The 19,922-nt window shown below is 35.4% G+C and overlaps 5 protein-coding genes across 5 annotated transcripts; all 5 read right to left on the bottom strand.

Annotated features, from left to right (window-relative positions):
* Positions 1–336: 336 nt before the first annotated feature.
* Positions 337–2,750, bottom strand: LOC100742330 (odorant receptor 85f-like). The gene is made up of 5 exons (XM_003484526.3): positions 1,919–2,750; positions 1,192–1,291; positions 1,017–1,127; positions 765–920; positions 337–675 (listed from the first exon to the last, which is right to left on the bottom strand). The coding sequence occupies exons 1-5, from the start codon at positions 2,725–2,727 to the stop codon at positions 622–624; spliced, it is 1,230 nt and encodes a 409-aa protein (XP_003484574.1). The 5' UTR covers positions 2,728–2,750; the 3' UTR covers positions 337–621.
* Positions 2,751–5,363: 2,613 nt separating this feature from the next.
* On the bottom strand, positions 5,364–7,508 carry LOC100740400 (odorant receptor 4-like). Its single transcript, XM_024364573.2, has 5 exons — positions 6,471–7,508; positions 6,236–6,335; positions 5,878–5,988; positions 5,652–5,807; positions 5,364–5,537 (listed from the first exon to the last, which is right to left on the bottom strand). The coding sequence occupies exons 1-5, from the start codon at positions 7,256–7,258 to the stop codon at positions 5,487–5,489; spliced, it is 1,206 nt and encodes a 401-aa protein (XP_024220341.1). The 5' UTR covers positions 7,259–7,508; the 3' UTR covers positions 5,364–5,486.
* Positions 7,509–8,034: 526 nt separating this feature from the next.
* On the bottom strand, positions 8,035–10,174 carry LOC117151162 (odorant receptor 4-like). Its single transcript, XM_033318496.1, has 5 exons — positions 9,369–10,174; positions 9,134–9,233; positions 8,721–8,831; positions 8,489–8,644; positions 8,035–8,365 (listed from the first exon to the last, which is right to left on the bottom strand). Exons 1-5 carry the CDS (start codon positions 10,172–10,174, stop codon positions 8,315–8,317), a joined length of 1,224 nt encoding a protein of 407 aa, XP_033174387.1. The 3' UTR covers positions 8,035–8,314.
* A 1,990-nt stretch (positions 10,175–12,164) lies between these two features.
* LOC117151161 (odorant receptor 82a-like) lies at positions 12,165–13,910 on the bottom strand. The gene is made up of 5 exons (XM_033318492.1): positions 13,097–13,910; positions 12,894–12,993; positions 12,694–12,804; positions 12,279–12,434; positions 12,165–12,218 (listed from the first exon to the last, which is right to left on the bottom strand). Exons 1-5 carry the CDS (start codon positions 13,873–13,875, stop codon positions 12,165–12,167), a joined length of 1,200 nt encoding a protein of 399 aa, XP_033174383.1. The 5' UTR covers positions 13,876–13,910.
* Positions 13,911–14,933: 1,023 nt separating this feature from the next.
* Positions 14,934–16,931, bottom strand: LOC100740158 (odorant receptor 4-like). The gene is made up of 5 exons (XM_033318543.1): positions 16,091–16,931; positions 15,540–15,639; positions 15,355–15,465; positions 15,124–15,279; positions 14,934–15,057 (listed from the first exon to the last, which is right to left on the bottom strand). The coding sequence occupies exons 1-5, from the start codon at positions 16,867–16,869 to the stop codon at positions 15,007–15,009; spliced, it is 1,197 nt and encodes a 398-aa protein (XP_033174434.1). The 5' UTR covers positions 16,870–16,931; the 3' UTR covers positions 14,934–15,006.
* Between the last annotated feature and the right edge of the window lie 2,991 nt (positions 16,932–19,922).

Genomic DNA, 19,922 nt, shown 5'->3' with positions numbered 1-19,922 from the left:
GGCTGTAATGTACGAACACGTAAGTAATACAATTATGCATATATTATTTCTTCCTCCAATTTCATTCATAATTTAAATATTGAACATAGTAATTATTTGGTACTTACGTTACTGAAAGTATTGACAATTACACAGCATTTCCATAAATTTCTCGTTCCTTTTAATCGGTAACATTCGATCCATGTGCGATTGAATAATTCTATAAATTTTCTTTACTGTTATAAAGTAGCATGAAATAGCGATAACAAAGTAGTAACAATAAGCGTTAGGTTAATTAAATAGTATATTGTCATTTCTAAATATGCAACGTTTTTTCAAACGTTCAATCGTAGTAAAAAATAATTAGTGAATAATTTTATTCTTTCATCGTGTTAATTTGTCAGCTTATACATTACACAAATAATAGGGCAATAACTGCCGTATGATAAATTCTTTTATACTACGAAAATGTCAACATGGGAAGTCAAAGGTCGGATAAATGAAAATTCTTCTTTCTTGTCTAATTCATGATAGAACACGTTTTTCTTATAAAAAGCAGATATTCATGTGATATATGTGTGTATCTATAATTTCAATGTGAGAGTCGCAATATCGGTTTACCATTGACTGAAAAAGGAACCCCTAGGTAGTGAGTGTTCGTAGCATGTTCAAGTACGCGAACGAAGTCTTGATGACCTATAATTTTCCGTGAAAATTTCACGATAGAAAATGATTTTTACAGCGTGGACAATTTTTTTCACAATGGATACATGTGAGACACTTACGTTACCGAAACTACTGATAGAAAGCTCGATAATATTGCCAGCAGTGATTTTGGTAGTGGAACGAGACATCGAAATCATCAAAGGAACGACGAGACTTTTCTTCCAAGGCATTCGATGCCAATCGATCATGTAAGATTTTTCGCCAACTTTTACCGTCTATTGAAATATTTCACGCGTATATCTCATATTGTTGTCGTTTAAATTTTTTACTAAATCGATCGTTGATCATTGAAATTTGAAAATAATAATTACCTGCTCTGCTAAGACCTCACCGATGTAACAGAATATGAAAATGTTAAACGTGACGGATGTCAGCAATATTATGTACGTAAAACCTCTAACAGGATGATTAGGGTCCCATTCCTAAAACAGAAATTGCGAATTAAAACTTTGGTTCGCAATTGCAAATTCCTTCGTGAAATTATACCGTCATCGAATAATACCCAAGGAAGCATATGTTTATAGTGCAACCCACGACTTCTACCAATGATATTTCACGCAGAAGATCCTCGGTCAGAGCTATGAAGCTGAAACGTTGCAATAAATATATCATTTTTTTAACATCCATTAAAATGTGCTCGAAATCTTGTAGAAACCATTTATGAACATATTATATTGTGTTATACGAAACATTTTGAAATTTTATCAATACTGTAACGCGAGACGGCTATTGCGATTACGTTGAGAAAGTCTGAAACAAATCTGAAAATTTACATAAAAGCTACGAGATATTCAGTGTAGGTACGTATTTCGTAAAAATCATGAAAATATTTAAACAATCAATTGCCCATTATATTAATGAGCCTCGATATTCAGTGGGGCCATTTTCTACACTCCTTGCATGTTTGAGATGTTCACGCACCATATTGACCTTCTACTAAATATATATTTGCAATAACTGACTTGTAACTTCTACACACATATGCATTTTTAGATTGATTTCAAATTTTACCGATGCAATCACGACAGTTACATGACTGTCACTACCATTACAATACTAGTAGAATTTCAAAATGTTTCATATAATATACATAACATTTAAATAAAGATCTTCCACGGCGAGTATCCAAATACTTTCACGAGCCACATCGCGTATATATTTATACGTCAATTTTCATCGTTTACTATCGAACAAGATCAAATGTTTGCATTACTTGATTATCCGAACATGTTGTTCCACGATATTGGCCAGTCTCTGATCCAAACTCTCATCGTCGTTTTCTCTTCCGTCTACCAATTTCTCCAGCCAAGACATCAAAACCTGTAACTGTCCGCACGCGTGCATCGCAAGAAGAGCAGCCAAACCGCAAGCGGCAACCGTGATATCATGAGCAACAAAGCCAGACAATAATTGTATCGTGTAGAAAATTTCATTGATGGGACTACGCCGGGCGTCCGCGATTACTCTAGGAAAAGGGTAAACGAGTCTCATGTACGTCAAGTTGCCACCCTCTTCTACAATCTTCGCTCGAGTGAGTGGTAATGCGATGTAATAGAAAACCACGCCGCCGTACATGAAAGCGCTACAGATTATGATAAGTCGTTGACTGAAACTCGCGTTATCCAACATAATTTTACGATCCTCGTTGTGTTTCACGTTCCTCCAGTCATCTTCGATCAGTTTCACGCATCTACGTATGTCATCCTCGCGCATAATGAACACGCAATACTTCATCACTGCCATTAGAAAGAAACTGAGCGCGCTACCGAGTTTCATCTGGTCGTAAAAATCCGCGATCTCGAGGGCAAAGCACATGAATCCAGGGATCAGGATGAAACCAAGCAGACCGTAACAGAGAAGATTTAGAAATACGTGTTCGATCGTTTCCCGCCAAGAATGATCGAGAAATCTTGGCCAGGTTCCAATCGTTCTCAAAGTCAGCACGTTCAGTCGAACGTTGAACCTTAGATCGCTTTTGTAACTCGCGTTGTTGGATGTCTGCACGATGTTTCCCGTCTTCATAATAGAATGTCGAGTATCAGAGAGTCACTGATGCTAGTTTCGTCGACGACTGGTCGAGTCGTACGAAAGGTTTTCTCGAATCGCGCGCTTGCGCTGTTACAGCCGCATAGGCATAGGAAACTCGCTCTTCTCTTTATCGACTCGATATCGATACAATTTCCTCCGAGCAAAGAGTTTTCTCCGTAACCCTCGATGTATTTTTGATTGTAACCGATGCAATTAATATGCAATGACAAGTTTCGAAATGGTTTTTCCCAAAGGCGAAGCACATAATCGAAGAATGAGGGGACGAACGCATAATTACCGTATTCTCGTGTGTACTGTGGAGGGATGCGAACAAAGTGTATGATATTTCGATCTTTGAGACGAGCACATGTACATTTCAACTCTGGATAGGGTTGAAGGATATTTCTTCTTTTCAATGCCACGATAAATGATTTTCGAGCGTTTATAAGAGTTGCTTGGGTAAAATATAGTGCGTCATGTAAATTACGTAGAGTTAGAAGGAGAAAGATATATGTTTGAGTACAGGTAAAACTAGTTTTTATCAAAAATACAATTTATAAAACAGACTCAAAAATGTTTTTGGTAAGAAACATGCACTATCTCCGTCTTGATGATTTTGACAGTTACGCGACACTATTTACAGGGTGTAAAAATTTATCGAATTTAATCTTATTTATCTATGTTCTTAGTGATCTGTATTCAGTGAAAATTTACAAGAGAAACTGATATTTACAGTTAGATATTTCTGAGACACTTACGTCACCGAAACTGCTAATGGAAAAGTCGATAACATTGCCAGCTGTGATCCTGTGGTTGAATAGGACATCGAAATCATCAAACGTATGGCAAGACTCTTCTTCGAGGGCATCCGATGTCAATCGATCAAGTAAGACTTTTGACCGACCTTCACTGTCTGTAAAAATATGTTTTATGTGATTTTGCGTAAAATATCTTGCAAGATAAAAATAAAAATGATCCAACGAGAGTGATACATTTACAAGTGTATAATAATGGACTTTAAAGGAGATACATGTAATATCGTGATATAATGTGTGTTTACAAAGGAATGGAAGATAGAAAAGGCGATTGTTCTTCAACCTGAGCTATTCTCGCCAAACGTACAGAAAGCAGCACAACTAGATGGTTAGAATACGACTCGACTCTCGCAAAACGCAATCAACATTCTCTCGGTAACGCCACTCGCAAGCTCTGCTTCTCCGCTCGCACGCTGCTTCTCGACTCGCACGCTGCTTCTCGACTCTCACGCTGCTTCTCGACTCTCACGCTGCTTCTCGACTCGCTCTGGCCGTTGTCGCATTCCATTGTCTTTTACCAGGCCCACCGCACACGTGTTCTGCAGACGCTCGTGGCCAGGGTCACCTAGGTCTTTTCTACGAACTATGCACTTGAAAAGACCGACGACACTTTGATGGGCCCGACGGTGCCTCGGCTCTCGCGACATTGTTTATGGTTCGCCCGATATCTCTTAGGCCTTTCGTCCACGATACTACATACATGTTTTGTTTCCATTCATTTATCATTTATATTATTCTATTTATCATTGAAAATTTTATTGATTATCGAATCCTACCATTATCGAATAATACCCAAGGAAACATATGTTTAAAGTGTACCACACAATTTCTACCAGTGATACTTCAGGCAAGAGATTCTCTGTGAGAGTTATAAAACTAAAAAGTTACGATAAATGAACTGGTTCTTTTAAAAAGTCTTTAAAACACGTATATAAGCTTAATTATCTAAATTTGTCTAAAATTAATAAATTTCTTCAGCTAAGACAGCAAAACCCGTAATTGACGGCCATCAAGCGACAACCGTGATATTACGAGTAACAAAGCCAGACGATAACTCTATCGTATAGAAAATTTCATTATTGGGACTGTGCCAAGCGTCCAGAAGGATCTTAGGAAAAGGATAAACCAGTTTTCCGTAGCTTACGTCGCCACCCTCTTCCACGATTTTCGCTCGAGCGAGCGAAAGCATTGAAATGAGATTGGAGTTTCCCAACATAATTTTACAGGTTCAGAGATTTTGGCCAAGTTCCAATCGTTCTAAATGTCCACACGTTGTATCGTATATGGAAATTCAGATCCTCTTTGCAATTTGGATTGCGAGATTTCTCCACGACAATGAGCTTTACCGCGTTCATTGTCGGACATCGGGGGCTGATGTGTTGTCTCCCACTGACAACTGGTCGAATCGAAAAGTTTTGCTTGATCGCACGATTTGCGCTGCTAAGCCGGGAACAACCAGCGAGAAGGGCTTTTTCTGTATTGCTCCCGATAAGTTTTAAGCTGCGCACTTGTCGATAATGACAAGTTTCGAAATGGATATTTTTGCGAAAACGTTACAGGAAATCGTACGACGAGGGACAAACATATAATTACCGTATTTTACAGTGCGCTGTAGGAGGTTGTGAACTAAACGTTGTTTCGATCTTGGAAACATAGTTCATGGATATTTCACTCACGGATACAGTTAAAGAATATTTGTTCTTTTCACTGCTACGGTAAATAATTTGTTGGATGTCTATGAAATCTCGAGAAAAATTTCGATCGAATATGTATCTATCGTGCGATGATGAAGAGACAAGAATACGTGATTGAACCTCTGATTAATTTTTATTCCAAAACTAGAACAGCGTTACTGTCGAAGATACGTTCATTCGTAATTTTTGGGAATATATGTACAGTATTTCTTGCCGATGTATCATGAGTATCTTAATAAGATCTCTAGATGACGTTCCGTAGAATGTTTAAATATCCCATTGACATTTTCATGACCTAAAAAACGATGAAAGATATAATACGATGTAAATTAAATTAGAATATAATATATTTAATATGATGTGATAAACATCGTTTCTTAAAGAGAAAGTTTCACTTCTCTGTACTTACGTCGGTGAAAGTAGCTAGAGACATTTCGACCATCTTACCAGCCATCAATTTCATCGGGTAATTAGACATAGCGATAATTAGTATTAAAGAACGCATATGTTTCCTTGAAAGATAATACCAATTGATCATGTATGATGCCTGTCCAACAATGCGGTTCTGTTAACGAGACAAATACGATAAGATTTAGAAAATCGAAAATGACGCAAAGAAAGAATAAATGTCGTACTTCGTCTACGAGAAGTTGGCCGATATAACAGAGAATAAAGACAGAAAAGGTACACGATATTTGTATCGTGCTATAAATCAAAACCGCCGTGGCATTATTATTCTCCCATTCCTAAAATATATTCATCCTTAAAGGAACAGATTTTTGATGCCATTATTAGACTATAAATGTTCACGAATTTTTGAGAAATTAAGTTTAAATATAAAATAAATATACGTAATACACAAAAATGTGCCAAATATTCAAATTAACAATAAATCACAAGAAATTACTTAGATTCCATGTTTTTACGTGCATTCGGAAAAATTTGAATTTACATAAATATTCGTGGTCTACATATTATTAGTCTAACTCCTACCATGACGATATAATATCCTACAAGACAAACCAGACTGGTGCCGCAAATCATTTCGGACAAACAAACGTACTGTGTAATCGTTTCAATGTTCTTTAAAAATCTGCAACCAAGTGACGAATAAAGGGCGTATAACGCATAAGTATTAATAAGTACATTTCTTGTCCAATTCATTTCCAAATCGCGATAAATCATATTCCACTTGGATCATTTCTATTCACACGAATATTCCACTTACCCTTTTATCTTCGTCTGATGTTCAACGATATCCATGATCCTCCGTTGGACCATCGTGTCAGACATGTCCCTCGTATCCACCAGAGCCTTCATCTTGTCCACCAAGATGCTCAGCATGCTACACGCATGCAGAACAAAAAGAGCAGAAAGACCGCAGGAGCCACTAATAACTGCGTAAATAACAAATCCAGCCATAACTTGCAGTACAAACAATATTTCGTAATTTGGAGACTTTTGTTCGTCGAGAATTACGAAATAACTCGGACAGGGTAATGGTCTTATAGTAACATTGCCAGGAGTGACGATAGTTCCTTTAAGAAGAGGAAGAACAGTCCTATAGCACAAACCACCTCCGTACATGGTAATCGCAACGGTTAACACCACTCTTCTCGCGATCTTCGCTTTCGAGCGGAAAATCAATCGGTTCTCTTCCGTGGCTGTTATCCAATCCTGCTTTATCACGTTCAAACCATTTTGGATCTCATTCGCACGACACAGAAGGATCGTATATGCGCAAAATTGCATGCTACAGTTGATAATCGGTCCCATGAGCTTCAGTCTAATTTTATTATTTGTCTCTTTCAGAAACACGTGCATAAGGGTCGGCACCATTAGCAAGAGGAACAAGAAATACGTCAGGATATGTTCTATTCTTGTTAAAATTTTCGAGAAGGAAGAGGAGGAAGATGAAACAGGCCACGCGCCAACTACGCCTAAAATTGGTTTCACGAATCTCGTTGCGTATTTCATATCCTCTTCCGCCTTCGTTAGAGCAGATATATTTTCCATGGTTGGACGCTTCCACGAGACTGACTACTACGTAAGTGTAGTCAAGTAGATTCGATATATTGCGCTTGTGTATAGCCGTATACGTGAATTGATAGCTACTCGCGAATTCAACTTCGAATCGCTGTTTTTGAAACGATCGCAGAGAGGAGAAATATGTAAAGGGCAGGTTGAAATTATCCGAGAGAACTTTCCAGGAACCGCTTTGATTGAAATGCAGCGATGGAAGAACATTGATTCGAGAGGAAAAGCTACTCGAGGACAAGTATGTGTTATATACATATACATGACTGATGAGAGGTTCTCGTTTGTTAATTTGGTGTTGCCATTCATAGCTCAATGGTTAAAGAAACGGCCTTTATTTTTAAATAACGTTATGAATTTCGCATTGAAATGTTTCTGTAAAATTGTTTGTGTTTATGGAAAATTAAAGTAGTTTCAAACAAACGTGTTTCTGCTATGTACAAAGTTTGCACGGATCATAAACGGTTATTACTGTGATCGTAGATAAAGGGGAACGAGTTTTACCCGGAGTTGCGTTTCAATTATTAAAATTCTCCGCGGAACGGCGACAGAAAGCCCGATAACGATTTTCAAATCGTCCACTACGAAGCGAGCCAAACAATGTTACAGAAAAATAAAAATATGCTGGTTTAGAAAAAAGATATTTATACCGTTTTTTATGAATTAACACACATTGCATAGCGTATTTAATAAATTCCATGGCAAGCTTGAAGTATTAAAGTGTACTTCGTAAGGCGTTTAAATATCTTATCGACATCTGCACGATCTGAAAGAAATATTTTACAAGATGTTCCAAGATGTCACGTTAAAATCTTTTTTGAATGTTTATAAAGCCTCGAGGAAGCTTGGATCGAACATAGCGTGAGAAACATATTGTGCGAAGATAAAGAGGAAAGAATACACGACTGAGAACTAACACGATGAATTTTTATTTTTGTACTGAATGAGTGCTACAATCTGAGACATGTTCCTTTGGAGACTTTATGAATTTGCATAAGTTCATATGGATATATCGTAAGTATCGTAAAAAGGTTTTTAGATAACTTCGCGTAGAATGTTTAAATATCCCATTGACAATTTCATGACCTAAGAAAAATTATTTATGGAAAATATAACAAGATATAACTTAAACTCGAATATATGTTAAATAAGATATAGATTTATTAAATTTAATTTCTGGAAAAGAAAATTTGATTTCCTTATACTTACGCCGGTAAAAGTAGCTAGAGACATTTCAATCATCTTACCAGCCATCAATTTCATCGGATAATTAGACATAGCGATAATTAGTATTAAAGAACGCATATGTTTGGTCGAGAGATGATACCAATTGATCATGCATGATGCCTGTCCTACAATCTGGTTCTGTTAACAGAACAAATACGATAAGATTTAGAACGTCGAATAGGTTACAAAAAAAAAAAAAAGAATGATGTCATACTTCATCAATAAGAAGTTGACCAATGTAACAGAGTATAAAGACACAGAAGGTACAGGATATTTGTAACGTGACATAAATCAGTACAGCCGCAATGTTATTATTCTCCCATTCCTAAAATATGTATATCCTATATTGATGAAAGAACAAAATATTTTTAATGTTATTATCAGACTGTGAATGTTCACGCGGTTATAAAAAATTGGAGCGTGCAAATAAAAAATGCGGAATGAAGTATACCAATTGAAAATACATGTAAATACATGGAAAACCGGAAATGACACCAAATCTTAACAAACCTCATTCTGATCTCACAAAACATTACTCTATTTAGATTCCATTGCCTCGTTTGCATTCATAAAAATACCATTTCGCATGAACATCCGCAGTTTAAGTATTATTCGCCTAACTCCTACCATGAGAATATAATATCCCACGAGACAAACTAAACACGTACCACCCATCATTTCCGTTAGACAAATGTACTCTGTAATTGTTTCAATGTTCTTTAAAAATCTGCAATCAAGTCACGAATACAGGGCATGCAACGCATAAATTACAATAAACTCATTGCTTGTCCAATTCGTTTCCCAGTTAGAATAAATCATATTCCAATCCAATCGTTTCTATTCGCAAGAATATTCCACTAACCTCTTTATTTTCGTCTGATATTCAACGATATCCATGATCCTCCGTTGGACCATCGTGTCAGACATGTCCCTCAAATCCACCAGAGCCTTCATCTTGTCCACCAAGATCCTCAGCATGCTACACGCATGCAGAACAAAAAGAGCAGAAAGACCGCAAGAACCACTAATAACTGCGTAAATAACAAATCCAGCCAAAATTTGCACTAGAAACAATATTTCGTAATTTGGAGATTTTTGTTCGTCGAGTATTACGAAATAACTCGGACAGGGCAATGGTCTTATAGTAATATTGTCAGGAGTGACGATAGATCCTTTAAGAAGAGGGAGGATCGTCCTGTAGCATAAACCACCTCCGTACATAGTAATTGCAGCGGTTAGCACCACCCTTCTCGCGATTTTCGCTTTCGAGCGAAAAATCAATCGATTCTCGTCCGTGGCTGTTATCCAGTCCTGTTTCATCACATCCAAACCTTTTTGAACTTCGCTTGCCCGCCACAGAAGTATCGTATATTTGCAGAACTGCATAGTGCAGTTAATAATCGGTCCCATAAGTTTCAGTCTAATCTTGTTGTTTTTCTCTTTGAAAAACACGTACATGATGGTTGGTACAATTATTAAGAAAAATAGGAAGTACGTGAGAATGTGTTCTATTCTTAATAAAACTTTCGACGTGAAGGAAGGAGAAAATGAAACGGGCCACGCACCAATTGCTCCTAAAATTGGTTTCACGTATCTCGTGGCGTATTTCATATCCTCTTCCCTCTTTGTTAGTTGAGATGTATTTTTCATGGCTGAACGCTTTGACATGACTGACCAGATAAGCGTAGAGTCAAATAAGAATTGGGCTTGATTCGATACGCTGCGCTTGCGTATGTGTGTAATCTGTTTGCGTATTCAGCATTAAATTGCAGTTATTGAACGATTGTATTGCACGGGGTAAAGTGGTTGAAATTACCCGGTTCAACTTTCCAGGAACTGCCTGTGTTGCGTTGAAGCGATGGAGGAGCTTTGTTTTAAGATTTCAGGAGATTTTTGAAAAATTATATGTCTAGTGTATATACATGTCGAGTATATTTTCTAGTGAAACAGTTGAATTATCGTGGAACTTTTAATATATTATAATTATTGTAGATTCTTATGCACATCTATATTTTGACGAATACAAGCGAAGAAATAGAATCTAAATAGAGGTTTGTTTCACTTATTGGAAGTTACACATTCACGTGAGTTCTGCTTGAAATATTTGATATATTTTCTCACGTTGTATGCATTATCGCACTGTTAGATTTTGTGTAAATACGAAAATATTCGCAGTCTAATTGTCAATTCAAACGTAGCTAATATTGAAAAACTGATAATTTAGAAACAATTTAAGCAATTGGTTATTTTCTTGTACGGGGTCGTCTTTTTAGGAAGCCCTCCATTTGTTAATTTGCTATACCATTTACAATTAAATCCTTAAAAAAACGATCTTTATTATCGTCACCTCTAAAAAGATTTTAGCGTTGCGAATTACGTACGAAAATGATTCTACAAAATTACGTGTGTTTGCGGGAAATTAAAGTAGTTGCAAACAAAAGTTTTTTACTGTCTGCAGAGTTCGTATGGGTTGCGAACGATTACTACCGTGACCGTAGATAAAGGGAAACGAGTTTTACCCAGAGCTGCGTTTCAATTATTAAAATTCTCCACCGAACAGAGAGAATAAACGCTGTAACGATTTGAAAATCGTCCATTACAGAATAAGTCGAACAATGTTACAGAAAAATAAAAACGTGCTGTTATCGGAAACAGGCGTTTATGTCATTTTTTGTGAACTAACGTATATTGCATACCGTATTTAACAAGTTTCATGACAAACTTGAGGTATTAAAGAATACTTCGAGAAGTGTTTAAATATCCTATAGACACCTGCATGACCTGGAAGAAATTTTTACAGGATGTTGCAAAATTCGAATATACGAAATTCGAATTTCTGTGTACTTACATCCGTGAAAATGACTAAACCGAAGATTTGCACAGTGAAGCCTATTTCGTAATTTGTGGTAAGTTGTTCGTTAAAGAAGATAAAATAATATGGACTATATATATATCGGTCATACGGTAGTCTTCTATTTGGCAGAACGATTCTTTCTTTCAAAACTGTAATGATCGTCCGATTACATAGACCGTCACTATACAAGATAACTTTTTATTCCTATTATCACCCAATATGCAAGAAAATATACCCAAAAGAATTGGCGTTCGTACGGAAAATATGTCTATTTTCTTGAGTTGTATTTAACCAACTGTCCTTTATTTCCACCATTGCCTATCTAAACTCATTTATTCTAAATCACAACAGTTTCACTTTTTCAATTGTTGAAGCGCAGACCTTGACAGCGATAATTTAAAGAAATTCAATCGAACTTATAAGATATATTTTGGAATTAAAACAGGAAATTATCATTTGTCACATATAATGTTTGTGAGGAAATATTTAGATACTTTGAGAATGTATGATAGTGCAAATATGATATTATGCAACATTCTACAGAAGTTTCAACTATAAAAATTTAATGTACAAAATGATGAAAAGGTTTCAATTTCGTACAATTTCGAACAATTCGTACTCACAGTTTCAATTATTAGAATTCATTTCGAAATACATTGACCAACTTCAAAAATAATTTTTAATTTCAAGGACAAATTTTTACTACCAATAATTGACTATCGTACACTATATATTACGTTTAACGAGTTCTATAGCAAACGTAAAAGTACATATTTCGTAAATTCAACTGTATCTTTTAACTTTCTATTCAACAGAATTTCGTAACACATTGAGATATCCTATCGACGCTTTCATAATCTGAAAAATATATTTTGCAGAACGCTCGGAGATATGGGATTCTAATTATTTTATACTTACATCGGTGAAGGTAGCCAAAGATATCTCTACAATATTGGCGGCGGTGATCTTTATTCGATAATTCGATATAATCATCACCGGTATTAGGCAGCGCACTTTCTTCGATGAAAATCGATGCCAGTTCAGCGTAACGGACGTCTGTCTGACATTTTCACTCTGTCAAAGGTAAAGTTTATTATAAATATCATAAATGTCACACTGATAGTTTAAATATACAGAAACTGATCTGATCAACTCCAGCGATCACTTAGTCTCCGAGAAATTACACGATTGATCATATATGCTCTACTAACAAAGTGAAGAATCATTAAGAAAGCGCAAGTGATCAGTTTGAGAAAATATACAAATATAAAACTACGAGAAAGATTATTACCAACGAGTATAAAAAACTATTAACAATTAGTTGATAACGTACTTCGTTGATAAGAAGTTGTCCAATATAACATATTGTGAAAACAATAAACATGCAAACCATTTGGAACATGACGTAGACTATTACAGCAAAGGTATCGTTGTTTTCCCATTCCTAAATATAGAACAACACGTTATGTAAATAATTACGTTATTTTGCTTTTCGACAGAGCTTCATGGAATTAATCTATTTGAATTATTTACCATGATAATACAGTATCCTACCATACAGGTAATGCAGCTACCATTGAAAATCTCCAAACAACTTATATACGACATAATATGATCGACCTTGTCAGAAAATCTAAAATTAATTTGCACACACCATGCACTCTAATATCTTACATATTTGTTTTGTATATCTTACATATTGTTTTGTATAGCGAACATAAATTATTTCGACTCACTTTTTAACCTTCGTTCGATATTCAACGATATCTTTGATCATTTTGTGCACAGCATTCTCGCTCGTGTCGGGTTGATCCGATAGCTCGATCATCATATTCGCTAAGATCCTTAATAAACTGGACATATGTATACAAATTAACGAAGTAAGCCCCAGGGTACCACATAAAATCGTGTAGATGACGAATGCGCCGAGAATTTGCAGAGTGAATATTATCTCGTAGTTCGGTGTACGATGTGCATCAAAGAATGCAAAATGGCTTTGAGTGGATAGCAGCCTTATAGTAGTATTATCCGGCAGGACGATTCTTCCTTTCGAAAGCGGGATGATCATCCGACTACAGAAACTGCTACAGTATAGGATAATTGCCAGTCCCAATAACGCTTTGTATCCAACTTCCGCATTTTCCCGAAAAATTTTTCGATTTTCTTCCGTTGCGTTTAACCAGTCGTCCCTTATCGCCTCCATTAATTCCTTAAAATCGTGCATTCGATACAACAGGAACGTGTATTTGGTCAGTTGCGCCAAACCATTAATATGAGGTGCAAGCAGTTTCAATTGTTTTCTACTATTCGTTTCTTTCCCAAATATATATACGAAGCTTGGAATCAGCAACAGTAATTGTAAGAAATAACAGATGAATATTAGACACCATTTCAAGATTGTTGCGAAGACAGAAGTTGGGACAAAGTACGGCCAGGCACCGACTATTCTTAAAAGCGGATGTAATAACCTTAGGGAATGCTTCAGTTCTCCCTCGACGTTTTTTATTCGAGACATTTTTTAGAGAGAGTAAATTTCAGCGAATGGCTACTGGCCACGTTGCGAACGAAAGTGACATTCGTCTCAAGAACTTCATCGCGCTTGCGTATGTGAAATTTCTCGTATCGGCAGGGGATTGTAAGGTAGATGTAATTTCTATTCAGTATTTATAAAAGGGTATGGAAAGTGGTTGAAAGCTGTACTTATGACAAATGGTTTGCCTCCATAGGAAAGTTTCATCGTAATAACAACTTCAATATGTTCCTTTCAATCGATGTATCCTTTCAATCTCAGAGGAAACAATTTTTACAGCGATGATTTGAAAAAGATGTTATTGTATCTTGTGTACGATTACATTATTTTTACAAACTTTTGACATATTATACACGATGTGTGTAATGAAAATATATATTTCGAGATATTACGATTCAGTTACGATATCCTACAACTTCCTAGCGAAGTTTTTTGCAAAATTATTGTCGATAGATACTACTATTAGGTAAATATGAAGAGATTCAGTGCAAAATGAGAACAAGTTGTACACGTATCCACAGTTCAGTTCACTCCTTCTAAGGAGGAAAACACCGTGGTAATAATATCAAAATTGTCTACCGGATTTAGTTTTCAAGGGTCTGTAACCATTTCTAAAATTCGCTTATTATACATTATACCTAACCACGGACTCAAAAACATGAGATATTGCTCGGAATTATTAGTTATGAGTTTTGCTTGCGTTGCATAGGGTTCCCCAGTGGACAAGAAGCTTTATTATTACAGCTTCGGTTGCTGGAGAAGTAATCTTTGTCTACAACGACTTTCGAAAATTCTAATTAAATGTTGTGAATAATATGCTAAGATATTAAAAGAAAAATATTTATAGACAAATGAAATGTTACGAAATTTCATGTCAATATGGTTACGATATTTTATAATTGTCTATAGAACCATTTTACTGATTGGGAAATCTACAGTGGATGGAATGATTATCGCAGTAGCTGGGAAAATGTAATACAAAAGTGTCCAGCACGTGAGAGGTACAACTAGTACAGATAACTGCGAGTAGGTATCTGAGATTGTAAATAACTTCAAAAGTAAGTAGTAACTTCAAAATTGTCTATTTTAATTGCAGTTTCCAAAAACTATCAGAATTTATGTGACTTTCCGTAACACGTTCAAGTATCCCACCGACGCCTTTATGATCTGAAAAATATTATTGTCACCATATATAACAAATGTGATGCAGAAATCTAAATTCTTGATACGTACATCAGTGAAAGTGGCTAATGATATGTCTACGATCTTTCCAGCTGTGAGTTTTATCGGATAATTCGACATAATAATGATTAATATCAAATTGCGTGCTTTCTTCATAGGAAATCGATACCAGTTCAACGTGATAGACATCAGCCTGACATTTTCGCTCTATCAAGAATCAAATTTTCAATAAACACCACGAGGATTGTTGTATTTGTTTCAAAAACATAATCGATTACATACTTCGTTGATAAGAAGTTGACCAATGTAGCACATCGCGTAGTTGCAAAATATGCAAATTCCTTGAAACATAAGGTACACGATTATAGACGCAGCATTGCTTTCTTCCCATTCCTGGCATACGACAATAAAGATTTATAGAAATAATCATTGTTCTCAACGAAGATTTTAGGATCATTCATTCATACCACGATAATACAGTATCCCACTATGCACGCTTCTATAGCATAATTAAATATCTCGAAAAAGTAAAGGTACGGTGTGATCTCTTCCACGCTATTCGCAAATCTGAAATCAAATTTCGATCGATTAATGCTCGTTATTTTCTACAGTGGAACTCCATTTATTCGAACTCATACCTGTAATTTATACAGTAGAAATGCATACACATTGGAAGCGGTATACTCTTCATAAGAGTTGGCCAACATTCTTTTTTACCTATTATATTTCATACTACATTGTAGTATTTCTTTTCAGATAAGAGGATTTGATCCGAGGGATTCCAAGTGGTCGGACATTAATTAAAATTTCCTTTTAATGAATAGAGTTCAGATATATGGAGTTCTATCGAATGTCATTAAATATCATTTTTAACTATACCAAGATTATACTAATTCTTACGTTGAACATTATTTAATTAGAGTTAAGGTATAACCATACAATTGAATCCGTATATCTAACACTGTTTTTATCTCGATAAAACTCAATATTAACACTACCAAAAGCACGTATTACTCACCCTTTGACTTTCGTTTGATAGGCAACAATATCCGATATCTTCTTCTGCACAGCTGTCTCGCTTGTATCTAACTGACTCGTAAGCTCGATCATTTTGTTCATCAGAATCCTCAACAAACTGCTTAAGTGCAAACAGAGCATCAAGCACACACCCATGGTACTACACAGAATCGTATAGTTGAGAAATCCACCCATAATTTGCAGAACAAAAATTATCTCGTAATAAGGAGTAGATTGTTCATTGAAGAAGAAGAAGTAAACTGGACATGGTAGTACCCTCATAGTCGTGTTATTCGGTAGAACGATTCTACCCCTCGAGAGTGGTATAATTATACGATAAAAGAGACCTGTAGTGTACATGGTAATCGCCACTGTCAACACCATCCTATGTCCAATATTCGCTCTCATACGGAAGATATGACGACTATCTTCTGTGGCGTCCACCCAATCGTCGCTCAATTGATCCAATATTTTGCTAAACTCGTTTGTTCGTCGCAATAGGATGGTATACTTGCACAGTTGGCTAAAGCCATTTATGTGTGGTATCATAATATGAATCCGCTTTTTGCCATTCTTCTCTTTCAGAAATAGATACAGTACACCTGGTACAAAGACCAACAGTTGTAAGAAGTAAGCGGAGACAATTAAACCCCATTTTATAGCCTTTGAAAACGTAGAAGTGGCGGTGGGTTTTGGCCAGGCACCGATCAACTTCATTGGTGGATAGATGAATTTTACAAAATGCTTGAGGTTTTCCTCCTTGTCTCCTAACTCTGACATTTTTTAGTCGGATGAATGTCCCGTACATGACTAGACATGACGCAAGGGTAAACGGTGTTCGTCCCAAAACCTTTCGCGCGCTTGCGTGCATAAAATAATAAATCCAGGCGAACTTAGAAATAAATTGCTGTTATTGAGACGATTACTGTACGTGAAGGGATTGCGATGTGCAATCTGAAATTCTTATAACCCAATGGAAAATTGATTGAAATTACACGTATGGACTTCGTCCGTACGGAGTGATTGTCCCTCGCCAGTAAAAAGTTATAGTTTAATACGTATCGATGTCGTATTTTCTTATACGAATAAATTTTTCAATCGTCGTGGAGATAACCTTTGCTGTGATAGTTGAAAAGAACTCAATGAAATGTTATGACGGGATCGGATACAATAATAGAAATTGTAATGTGTTATATATAATATTTGTGAGAAAATTACGCATGTTAAAATTTGATGATAGTGTAATTAAAATATTGTGCTATTTTCTACATAAGTTTTGCATACGAACGAGATGACTGCGGTAGCAAGAGAATATAAAAGGATCGCATACGTGAAAAGGGTACGCTGTATCAACTATTAGAATTCTCAGACTAATGGGAAAAGTTATCACGATCGTTTGTTAGGCTATTAACGATATGGAAATTAATCATTTCAAAATACATTGAACAGCTATATAGAAAAATAAAGAAATACCAGTTTCAACGACAAATTTTCACATCCTTAAAAATACAATATCGTACATCATACATTTTATACAATTTAACTAGCTCTATAGCAAACGTAACAGTATATTACTTGGTAAATGTAAATGTACTTTTTAACTTCCTATTAAAGAGTACTTAGTAACACATTGAAGTACCCCATCGACGATTTCATGATCCGGAAAATATATTTTACAGCACGTTCGAAAATATGAAAATATGGAATTCTAATGATTTCATATTTGCATTCTGAAAGTGAAAGCAGCTAAAAATACAACTCTGGCGGCGGTGACTTTTATTTGATAAATCGACATAATAATCACTGATATATCAAGCAGCGCATTTTTTTCGACGAAAATCAGTACCAGTTCAACGTAATAGACATTAGCTTGATATTTCCGCTCTATCAAAAATCAAATTTTCAATAAACATCACGTGGATGTGGTATTTACTTTAAAAACATAATCGATTGAATACTTGGTCGATAAGGAATTGATCAATGTAGCATATTGTGAATACAGTTTTATTGATTATTTATATCAGTTATTTATTTTCTCAAAATATTTTATCCAATTCTGTAACATTTACGCTACTTCGCACATTTAATTCTAAAATATCCAAGTTATCTAATTTTAAGTGTAAGAAATGAATAACTAAAGAAGAGTGTAAATACTTCAACTACAGTAGAACAAGTTATAACGTACACGATAAGATATAACACGAAAAACCTAGAATTAATAAGATCATAGAAAATCATAGAAGTGACTCTCACTGGAAAATTACTCGTACCGATTACTTGAGAAATCGCGTTAATCATATATTTGAAAGCTAAACTATATACCAATTGCCTTTGTGGAAAATAGTACACTATCTTATACGCTATTCAAGGAAAAAAGCTCACTCTCTGAGTCTCGTTTGATGTTCAACGATACCTACGATCTTCTTCTGTACAACGTCTTCATTTGTATCTGAATGATTCGAAAGCTCGTTCATTTTGTTCCACAATAAATCCCTAATAAATATGACTACGATGTTCTCTAATTCTCGACAGAAGCTTTCTCACCGGCTGCGTAGTTTGCAGCGGATGTGAATGAAGATTACCATAGAGATAAGCGTAAAAGGATAGTACTATGCACAAGAGGAACAAATAGTACACATATTTGTATACATATTTACAACGTAATCTAGTACTAAGACCAATGATTCAAGGAAGAATTTAAACACATGTATAAAGCTTTCAAAAATATATTATATGCAGATACTATACAAAAGTTTACAAATTTCAGTAGGCACACACTTAAGCGTCAAGAAACATGTAACTGTAAAAACTAGTAAAGTAAGGTACAGAATATATTATACTTCGATTCGATTCATAATATTTTCAAGTGACATTATACCTTTCCGGTCTCATGCAAGATCAGTAGAATATTAATTAACTTTTCTTAGCATATTTAAATATCCCATCGCCCCTTTCATGATCTAGAAAATATATTTTGCAGAGCGTACAGAAATTTTGCGGCACTGATGTTTAATATGTACTTACATCGCCAAACGTCGACAAAGATACATCCATCACTTTGCCCGCCGTCAATTTTATTGGATCACTCGACATAAAGATTATCATTATCATATACCGAGTCTTTCTCACCGGGAGACGGTACCAGTCTAACGTGACGCACGTTCGTGCAAAATTATTGCTCTGGTAAAAAAGTTGACAACAAAGTTCATGTTATTAATGATATTAAAAGTGGTGCATAATAATGAAGTGCAGATGTTTGTACAAACTTAAATTTTTATGAACACAATAAACGCGCTAACTACTGCTGACAAACTGTTGTGTTCTTTTATAACTAATCTGCAATTAAATAAATAAATTATCGTTATGCTAAGAAAAAGAGGATTTCTATTATTCATTTGAATTAACAATAATAGCACAGTTTCCAAAATTCTAGTGTCCGCTACAACGTATCAATTATAATGTATAAAATATCGAGAATATAATACTCGTTATATTTAGAAGCTGAAAAAGGCTTGTGCTTAGACTGTATTTCTTCAGTTGTATCTACAAGTATTATGAATTTATAGAAATACCCGTAGTCTACCTACTTCATCAAGAAGAAGTTGGCCAATAGAACAAATCGTGTAGGAGGTAAACGTGAAAGTTGTTAGCAATGTAATGTACACCACTAAACCGACGGTATTATGACTTTCCCATTCCTGAAATATATTCTATGATTTATTTAAAAAAAAACTGACAATTTGACTTTATATTGCCCGTACCAGTAAAACACAATATCCTAGCAAACCGATAATAATCGTGCCATTAAGGAGCTCAAAAAAAGAAATGTATTC

The sequence above is a fragment of the Bombus impatiens genome, unplaced genomic scaffold (assembly GCF_000188095.3).
Source record: "Bombus impatiens unplaced genomic scaffold, BIMP_2.2 scf_0017, whole genome shotgun sequence".
Lineage (NCBI taxonomy): Eukaryota > Metazoa > Arthropoda > Insecta > Hymenoptera > Apidae > Bombus > Bombus impatiens.
The sequence above is the reverse complement of the archived record's forward strand: the minus strand, read 5'-3'. Positions and strand labels throughout refer to the sequence as shown.